Source organism: Mus caroli, chromosome 2, assembly GCF_900094665.2.
Source record: "Mus caroli chromosome 2, CAROLI_EIJ_v1.1, whole genome shotgun sequence".
Lineage (NCBI taxonomy): Eukaryota > Metazoa > Chordata > Mammalia > Rodentia > Muridae > Mus > Mus caroli.
The window spans coordinates 24,079,103-24,089,297 of NC_034571.1; the positions used below are offsets into that span (position 1 = coordinate 24,079,103).

The 10,195-nt window shown below is 50.7% G+C and overlaps 1 protein-coding gene across 2 annotated transcripts in view; it reads left to right on the forward strand.

Annotated features, from left to right (window-relative positions):
* Olfm1 (olfactomedin 1) overlaps positions 1-9,818 on the forward strand; it is a 37,709-nt gene extending 27,891 nt beyond the window's left edge. For both annotated transcript variants that reach the window (XM_029474395.1, XM_021184403.1), the window contains exons 5-6: positions 1,662-1,768; positions 8,139-9,818. In XM_029474395.1, the coding sequence (XP_029330255.1) occupies positions 1,662-1,768; positions 8,139-8,813 (782 nt within the window). In that variant the 3' untranslated portion in view covers positions 8,814-9,818. The remainder of the gene's footprint in view (positions 1-1,661; positions 1,769-8,138) is intronic.
* Positions 9,819-10,195: the final 377 nt, after the last annotated feature.

Below are 10,195 nucleotides of genomic sequence, written 5' to 3' on the forward strand. Positions count from 1 at the left end.
TGTGTGTGTGTGTGTGTGTGTATGTGTGTGTATGTGTGTGTGTGTGTGTGTGAAGTTGGTCACAGCACTCATGGAAAGTAAATTTTTCCACAGACCCGTTGGGATCCTCCCTTTCTGCTGCTGTCCGCACTGGTCAACCTTAGCCTCTTCCCATCCCCTTCTTTTTCCTTTCCCTTCCCTTGGTATCTCCTCCAAGCCCAGGGCTTAGGCAGGGCAGGCCAATGTGAACAGAGGCCAAGAGGGCATGCTCTGTGCTCAGCGATATACCTTTTAGACCCTTGTGCTCAAGACTTCCATAGAGCCCTGAGCCTCAGTAGAAAGTGTTGGTGTGGGAAAACCCAAATTCCTCGTAGTGGGGGGTGCCTTTGAGGAAGGGGCAGGAGAGTGGGCACAGTGTGGCACTCCCTCTCCCAGTCTGGGCAGGGATACCAGGGCTGGGACATTGGTGGGTTTTTTTTAATCCTGTTGAGCCTCCCACTGTCCAGAGTCCCCTCTCTGCTGGCTTTTAGGCCAAGTCGAGCCATTGTTCTTTCCAGCCTTGTGCAACACCACTGTGGAGATGCCCACCCTATTGTGGGCTTGAGGAGATGGTGCTGAGTGTGGGAGCAGGGCGAACTGCACCCTCCCTGGGGCCTGGCCTGCCCTGATCACTGTAGGATTATCTCTGCTTCCCTGTGGTCTCAGGTTAAGCCTCTCACAATCCTGCCTAAGCAACTGGATCTTCTCTGAACTTTGCAGACTGTGTGTGTGTATGCTAATGTGGTCCTTGAGGGTCCTATAAACTGGGAGGTGGGGGGGGGGGGTCACACTCAAGCCTGACCTCATGGAATGAAAAGGAGAAGTTCTACATATCAGGCTCAAACTGGGGGTCCATAGGATGGCAGGAGAGTTGCAGACTAAGGCAGGGGTGCTGGTCACAGTTTCAGCACCTCCTGAATGACTAAGCTGCAGCTCTGAAGTCACCTCTGGCCATCTGTGAGATAGGAGGCATGCAGAGGTTGCACTCAAGATTCCACAGAGCATGAGGCTCTGATCCCAGCCCACTTGAGAGCATGGAAAGCTCACACACACACACACACACACACACACACACACACACACACACACAGCAGGACACCAACAAGCCTCCACCCACTTCCACCAGGGGGCTGATTCCAAGACAGACACATGCACAGGAAAGATGCTCCCATGGTGTGGGTTGCTGTTGTGGGCTGCTAGGATTGTCTTTCTGTTTGGGGAGGTGAATCCTGCCTGGGTCCAGGAGTCTAAGTTCCCACCATGCTGGCTAAGTGCTTTATTCCAGCAGCCAAGACTACTGAGCTCTTTTGCTCCATTTCCTAGAGAAGACTGAGGCTTGCTGAGGCCTACCCTCACTGGTTATCAGGCTGGCCTGGCCTTTTGCTTACAAGAAGTCATGGAGTCCCAGAGGGCAGCCACTCACTGCTATGTCCTGCTGATGCCTGCCCTCGGTTGCTTTCTCTAGAGGAGGGGTTGGCTCTTCTTGGGCCAACAGTAGGACCTGTATAAGTGACATCATGAGCTGCTGGGCTTCAGAGGAAGAGGAAGAAGCAGCTGTCCTCTGAGTCTAGCTGTGCCATTGGGGGAGGGGGCCAAGGCTCTCCATTGCCTATTGGCCCTCACCTATGTGCACTCTGTTCCAGCCTGCGGGAAGCTGACAGGCATAAGTGACCCAGTGACTGTCAAGACCTCTGGCTCAAGGTTTGGGTCCTGGATGACAGACCCGCTGGCCCCAGAAGGTGATAACCGGGTAAGTGTCCCCCCAAGATTTAAGGGACTTAAAAGGCCTGGTGTCTGTCCCTCACCCTAGTACCAGCCGTGTCTATCACCTAGGCAGACAACTCCAGGGGATGTGGACTAGATAGAGCCAGAGTCTCCCAAGGGCTTCTTCTAAGGAGAGCTGGTGGAGGCCCCATTGCTGGCACGAGTGACAGACAATGGGGTGGGGAGGCTGTCCATTTGAGCACGGTGGTAGCAGGGGGAGGAGCAGCAGCAGCTCTGCCCAGTGGCTGAGCAGGTGCCCAGGCATCTACCGTGCTGACCGCTCCGGGCGTTTCCCATTACAGTCTCTGCTTCAGGGATGGAATCTATTAGGCCTTTCTTGTTTTAATGACAGCTGATTTGTACTCATTTGCCATTCCTTTCATGGCTGATAGAAGCTCTGTGTTCCCTTTTGATTCTGAGAAGAGACTGGGTTCCTTTTTCCTGGGTGTTTCCCCCGTGGGCAAACCTCAGAAAAGAAAAATGAGCCAGCCGCCCTTTTTTTTTTTTTTTTTTTTTTTTTTTTTGGCCTATTTCTCCTTCCTTGGAACTGGGCTGTGGTCTCAGCCTTTTGGGAACTGAGCATGGGGAGTCAGGCTGGGAGGCCTCTTGGATGGAGGAGGACTTAAGGATCAGTCAGGGTCTCTAGGAAACTCCAACAGAGATGGAAGAGAAGCCATGCTTCTGTGAATCCTTTGATGCCATCCAGTGCTAATCACTGCAAACAGGATGAGCCTCCTGGGGTCTGGGTGCTTCTCCCAAATACTCTTCTCATCAGAGGTTTGCAGGAGAGTGGACAGCCACACTCAGAACTGGTTGCTCCTCTCTGGGCCCAGAGGAAGCAGCCTGAAATCCAAGATGCTCTAAGCCTTCTCACATCTCCCCATGGCAGGCAGAACAAGGCTAGGCAGAACTGGAACCAGGAGGCAACTGGGGGTGGGTAAAAGACCCTCTAGACATGGCTCTATAGACCAGTGCCACCAAGGGCCCAGCTCTTCCACATGACAGACAGCTTGGGAGAGCTGGCCGGGCTGGCCAGAAGATACAGTAGGGTCAGGGCTATGTGAGCATAAGTTGTTCTCACACTGTTTTCTGGATCATGGTGGTATATAGTCTCTCAGCCTTCTAGTTTATTTTCTGTTGCTTGTGATAAAAACACTTTGACAGAAAGCAACTTAGGAAGAAAAGGTTGGGTTTTTTGTTTTGTTTTGGTTTGGTTTTTTTGTGTGTTATACTTCCTGGTCACGTTCATTCCTGGGGGAAGTCGGGGCAGGAACTCCAGCAAGGGCCTGAAGATAAACCTATCTGCTATTCTTCTAAGCATCACTTCTGACTAAGGAACTCACACATGGGCAAGAAATAACAGCAGGAACCATGAAGGATGCTAAGGATGGCTTATGCTTAGCTAGCTTTTTAACATAGCTCAGAACCACTGCACAGGGGATAGTGCCGCCCACAGCGAGATGAGCCCTTCTGTTAGTCAAGGCAATCAAACGGTCCCTTCCAGGCATGCTCATATGTCAACCTGATAAAGACAGTTACTCCACTGAGACTCTTTATTCAGCTGATTTCAGGTTAGGGCAAGTTGACAATTAGTGCTAACTGGGACACTTAGGTTTTGATTGTACTCACATCTTGTCAGAAAAAGTTACCTCTGCTCAAAGTTTGGTTAGGAACACCCTCTTACTATAGATGTGGATGCTATGATGAGGAGAAAGAGGGCCAAGACAGAAGATGCCTAGGAAATCCAGGCCAGCATGCCAGGCTCTGCCCCTACCATGTCATGTCTAGTTACCAGCTCTGGATTGCAGAGAATGATATAGTTGCCTCTTTGCCCATACACACACACACACACACACACACACACACACACACACACACACACACACAGCTCTCTATACACCTTCTAGCACCAGTACCTCCTTCCAGGCTTCTGAGAAACTGTTAACCACTACTCATGCAAATGGGCCAGGACCTACCCATGGTCCTCAGAGGCTGGTGCCTGGTGTCACTGAATCTGTGAGATTCTGGACTGAGGCTCCTGATGCCACCCACTAAGGACCTCTCCCCACCATCAATTCCACCCTGGCTAGCCAAGGCCAAGAGAAGTACCCAAGTCTGGAGCCTTCTGACATTACATATGTGTGCCTCAGTGTCTAGGATATAAGGCATAGCAAGGGTGTAGGCTCACAAACTTGTCAGGACACCCATGGGTGCTGTGACAATTAAGTATCTATTTTCTGCTTCGTGACTGCCTTCCGGCAGAGGAGGCTCTGGTGGCAGGCAGTGGCTAGAAGGAGGAGGGGACTTCGTGAGGGCTGACAGCAGGGGAAGTGGCTGGATGCTGGCTGGCAGCAGGCACACAGTATTGGGTGCTGCTCTGGGCATGTTGGGCTCTAACCACTCTGAACCACGTGCTCCTAGCCTGCTAAGTGACATGTTGCCTTGTTCAACCATTGATCAACACCAGCAGTGTTTGTTTTGTTTGCTTTCTTCCAATCTCCCATTTACTTTTGATCACATACACACGGGAGACCAATAACTCGCCACACACATGCAAAAAAAAAAAAAAAGAAAAAAGAGAAAGAAAGAGAAATTGATGTTGGCTTTAGAGCAGGCCCCCGTGGAGGATGGGGTGAAACGGAGGGGAGGACTGCATGGGACCCACGAGAAGACCTCAGGAAGCTGCAGAGCCCCACATCAGTGTGTGTACTGAGGGCCTCGTGCTGAGCCAGCTCAGTCCCCACTGCCTCTGTGTAAACTGTTAGAGCAAAATGAGCTTGGGACACCTTTGCATGGGCTCCCCTCTAACAAACACCAACTATGTAACATGCTATGCAAATGAACCTTACTCAGCAGTGAGCCACAGACCCTCAGTCCCCAACATTAGAAGCAGTGCGAGCTGTATTTCTTGTGTGCGGGATGCATGAGTCCCTACCTCTCTACCACACCTCCAAGTCCCTGGAGTTCCAGAGATTTCCTTCTGGATTCTCAGGCTCACAGTCTGCTTGGACTGAGACACTCTGACAGAGTTGTGTCCCACCCACCTCCCTTTCTGCTTCCAACTGGCTTGCCACCTCAGGAGTCCAGTATAGCTTACACAAGACATCAGAGAGGGGGCTTGTACCCACTGCCCCAGGAGGCTCATGTTCAAAAGGGTGGCATATTCCTCAAACTCTCACTTAGCTCTGTGTGCAAAGGCTCTTTCCTCTCATCTAAACAGCATCAAAACCAGCAGATGATCCTTAGAACAGAGGGTGGAATTATCCAGAATGCTTTAGATTACACAGATCTACTGGTGCCTGCAGCTCTGTCTGCTGGCAGCTCAGACATCCTTTCTAATCCTTTCTCAGTGGGAGTAGGGACTGGGACATTCCTGGGGTGTCTGGCATCCCGCCACTTCCTCCCAGCCTCCCACTGGGGTTCTCTCCACCCCTTCACTAACTGCTCCCTTTAGAACATGGTTTCCAAGGCTGAATTCCTTGATGCTAGCGGTTTCAGGAGGACACTTGTCAGATGCTTGCCAAGCCAGAGAGAAGAGCAAAACTAAAGCCCTGTTAGCAAGACGGTCCTTTAAATAGCATCACCCAACACCTTCGCTGCACCATAAGATGATGTGTAGAGCCCTGGCAGCTCTGCCCTGGTTCCCCTCCCAGCTGAAAAGGAACTGAACTTGGTTAAGTAGCCTCCATTTTCATGTCTGAACATGGGGAGACTTAAAGCAGAGCTATAACGTGTGCAGGAGAGCTCAGGGAGCCCCGCAAAGCCTCGGGGACCTCCAAGCAGGCAAGCCCTTGACATCCATCAAAGGAGAGAATGAGGTAAGACAGATGCAAAGTGAGCAAGTTCATTCTGAGGCAGAAAAATAAGAGTCATGCAGAATCAAGCACAGATGTTAGAAGGATGCCCCTGTGTGCCTGGGCACCAGCTACAGATGTGATGTGGGGACTTAGAAACTACTAAATCTGTTAACTAAGTTTTGATGTTAGTGTATGTCGACCTACAGCTTTTTCTTGGCCATAGAGTTCATTCCCTGGCAAGCAGACTTTTTATAGGTCCACTCTGCAGCCTGAGAAGGGTAATATGAGAGCGAAGGCATGGATCAAAGGAATCTTTGCTCAGACATCGGTCACAGTGGAGTTGGATTTGAGGCGTGTACACGAGCCATTTTAACAGTCTCACTTGTGAACTTACTTAGAAAAAGAAGTGTATGTATCTCTTTTTTAGGTGGTCTGGTCAGTTATGCCAAAATTCTCAGGGTCAGCTACTGAGAGACAGAAATCAGGACCAGAAGAGTGAAGGTGGGGTGACTCTTTGTCCACTGGTCCCCGAGTGAAGGTGGGGTGGCTCTTTGTCCACTGGTCCCCTCTATTCCTAAGCAGCTGTCCTGCATCAAAGGCAGCTCCGCTGGCGCTTAGGCTCCTCTGACGACACTTGTGTCCTCTAACTAAAGCCAAATGGTGTAGGTACCCTGACACCCTCCACTCTGCCCTTCACCTTTAGCCGAGCATCCTTGAGTCTAGTTGGAAAGAACCATTGATCCTTCTAGAGGACATGAGAGCCATGTCTCTGGGAGCCAGCAACTGCCTCTGGAGTCACTTCCCAGAGCCAACACTAGCCTTGAAAAGGACAGAAAACAAAGGCATTTCAGAGCAGAGGTCACAACACTGAGGGGAAGAGCGGCCCTTTGGAAATGGGTCTTCTTCCCATGATGCTCTGGGCTTTGAGCCATGTGGCTCTCTTCTGTAGAATGGCCCATGTCTCAAGCAGCCTCCATAGCCTGTAGTTGAATATTTGGCCTCTGGAGCCTACTTCCTTAATGTAACCCAGTCTGTGTCTTCAGAAAGCAGTTGGGTCCTGTGACTGATTTGCCAGTATATGGAGAAGAGACCACTTAAAAATCCTTAGAAATTGGATACTGGTATCATCTTGTTATACACTAGACGGAAGAAACACAGAAACCAATCACTAGCTTCGTGCTGTGGAGAGCCCATTCCAAAGCACAAAGGAGGGGCTTGCTTCACAGGTGGACAGGGAGGGCTGTAGAGGGAGGTTAAAGCAGAGGCTGCAGAGAGATGGAGAACTCTCCATCCTAGGAGGCAGCCCAGTGAGGGAGTAGGGGGCGGGTAGCTTTGCCCCGGGAGACCTAGAGGTTGCTATCTCCATTTTAATCCATGACCCATATTGTTGAGGGATGGACTCAGGATAGCAACAGCCTCAGACAGAGACCCTGTTGTTGCTGTTGGTGTTTTTAATCTCATTAAAAACCAAAGGCACATCTGCCTCCCGGCATCTGATCAGATGTCTCAGGAACCAAGCTTGGGAGCTGCTGCCACAGCCCTAATCCCTGCCCAGCTTCCCCAGCTCTCTGTGGATAACGCAGCTGTCTTAAAGCCTGGCAGCAGAGCGTGCTGCCAGGTCTCTCTCCTAACCCTGCCCCTTTCTCAGATGCTCCAAAATTGCTTCAAGACTACTAAAGGTTTTTGTTCCAAGTCTAGATGGTTCTCAGGTTAACTGGCATGCAAGCAAGTCATCAGAAATCACTTTCTTTGTAACCCTTCAAACTCAGGTCGAGGCTGAGTTTGTTACTTGGGTGATTTCCATGGCTGGGAGACCCACAGTCCAGTCTGAGATGTGCTTTCCCCAGATTAGGGAATGAACCATTGCCCCCTACAGCAAACCAAAGCCCTGGTTAATTACCTTCCCCTGCTCACACTTGGTGTTCTCTCTCTCTCTCTCTCTCTCTCNCACACACACACACACACACACACACACACACACACACACACGCCAGCCGACAGAGACTCAGACTGTACATCAGTAACAGCTGGTGAAATGGAGAGGACTCACAGCGTGCCATCCGCACACTGGAAGAGGGCCCTTCCCAGTCACCTTGAGAGACAGTTGTCCTTGCAGACAGAAGCTCCCCAGTGTGTGAGCATCTACCTAGCAGCTGTACTCTCTGCAACACTGATTCTAGCATCAACTGAGTCCCCGAGTTGATGACACTCCTTTCTCTCAATCCCTTGGCCAAGAACCAACAGTGAGCAAAAAGACATGGCCATTGTCCTATAACATGGTGCTATCCTAAGTAGTGAGGGCTCCATCTGGGGACATGGTAGGGTTTCCCATACTACCAACTGTTGTATATTACATAGACTGGCTGTGGACTGTATATGTAGGAGAGCCCTAACTGTCTGTGACCACATCTGTCCCTCCACTGTGTCCCACTCTTCCCAGGGGTAGGAAAATAGTCCTGAGTGGAGACTAGGGGCAGTCCAGTGTTCCTGAAGGTAGGACAGGATGCTCTATGTCTTCAACTTGCAGCGGGACATTAACCATGTCTGCTCTCCCCACAGGTCTGGTACATGGATGGTTATCACAACAACCGCTTCGTCCGTGAGTACAAGTCCATGGTGGACTTCATGAACACGGACAACTTTACCTCTCACCGTCTCCCACACCCCTGGTCAGGTACAGGTCAGGTGGTCTACAATGGCTCCATCTATTTCAACAAATTCCAGAGTCACATTATCATTAGGTTTGACCTGAAGACAGAGACGATTCTGAAGACACGCAGCCTGGACTACGCTGGCTACAACAATATGTATCACTACGCCTGGGGCGGCCACTCAGACATCGACCTCATGGTGGACGAGAATGGGCTCTGGGCTGTCTATGCCACAAACCAGAATGCAGGCAACATTGTCATCAGCAAGCTAGATCCTGTCTCACTGCAGATCCTCCAGACCTGGAACACCAGCTACCCCAAGCGCAGCGCCGGTGAGGCCTTCATCATCTGCGGCACCCTCTACGTCACCAACGGTTACTCGGGGGGCACCAAGGTCCACTATGCCTACCAAACCAACGCCTCGACCTACGAGTACATTGACATCCCCTTCCAGAACAAATACTCTCACATTTCCATGCTGGACTACAACCCTAAAGACCGCGCGCTGTACGCCTGGAACAATGGCCATCAGACCCTCTATAATGTCACCCTCTTCCACGTCATCCGCTCCGATGAGTTGTAGCTCCCGCTTTTCCAGAAGCCAAGGGTCCAAGTCCTCACCCCGAGGACATTTCCATGAAACAGCTGCCAAATGATTCCAAGAATACTAACAGTCCTGATTTTGAGAAATCAGCGCAATTTTGACACCGAGAGATGGTGTCCTCTCTGTGTTCCTCCTACTCCTGCAGGTGGGCCACAGATTTCAGAAGAAACCGCTATGTACGTGGATGGAACTGCAGCCCAAGGCTCCTTGGCTGTCCCCATCCCACCCCATCCCTCTCTGGTCCAATAACTCAAAGAAGCAAGGCGATGACTGTTGGCCCCTCTCACCCAAGAACAACCCACTGTTAGGATTGCATGGACATTTCCTTAGGTTGTGCCCAGCGAGACGATGTGATGGCCATTCTCCCCAACCAGCTCCCCCAGCCCCCGAGGCGCTCGCTCAGTGTAGGCTGCTTCAGCCCACACATATCGCAGCTGCCTTTTTTTGACCGTGTTGTTGTCTCTTAGATTAACTGTGCTGAGACTCCCGGTAGCTCATGGACCTGTGTCTAGTACTTTCCCGAAGCGATGGTGGGTGTGCGTAGGTGAAGTTGCTGTACCCACGTTGTTGAACTTGCGTACCCTGTAGCTAGATCGTGAGGTGTCCGTCTGTTATCCCCCAAGGTGGTAACTCCGTGTGTTCAATTTATGCAATGAATGTTGTCATGCAATGCTGTAGTTTGGATTGATAAGTGGATGGTTTCTGTTTCTAAAAAGAAAAAAAAAAAAATCAGTGTTCGCCCTTATAGGAGACATAGTCAAGTTCATGTTGATAATAACCCAGTGGAACTCTTATCTTGTCAAGGTATCTGGATTGTGTAACCATGGATGGGAAGGACGCATCGTGGGAAACTTCAGTTTCCTACAGGAAGGAACTCCCCAAGGGCAGCCATGTGTGGAAAGATCATTTTTTAAAGAAATAAGTCAAAGAGGGCAACTTTGTACTGTTCAGTTATCTAAGGAACAATAAAGATATTAGGAGATAGCCTCGATTTGCTTATTGTCTGTGGCAAGAGGGACATATGTGATGGGCAACCCTGGATGTCGTAGCTACCCTCTAGGTCATGAGAACTCAGAAGGGAAAGAGGACAGTGGACCATGACCTCCTACTTCCCAAAGCCAAAAAATGCTTGGAGTTCCCCCGACCTAGGGCTGCCCCAGAGACCCCACCCTTCATCCCTTCACCCCCTTCTCTGACTCTTCTTCCCTGGAGCAGGTACCCACCCATGTCAGACAGCTCTGGTGCCATTGGTATATGTCAGCCGAGACCTCACTGATGCTGATAAGACCATGATGGTGAACCCACCCCACTTCCAACCCAGCCTTTCACCAAGGGCTGCCACAGACCTAGAGAGGAGGTGC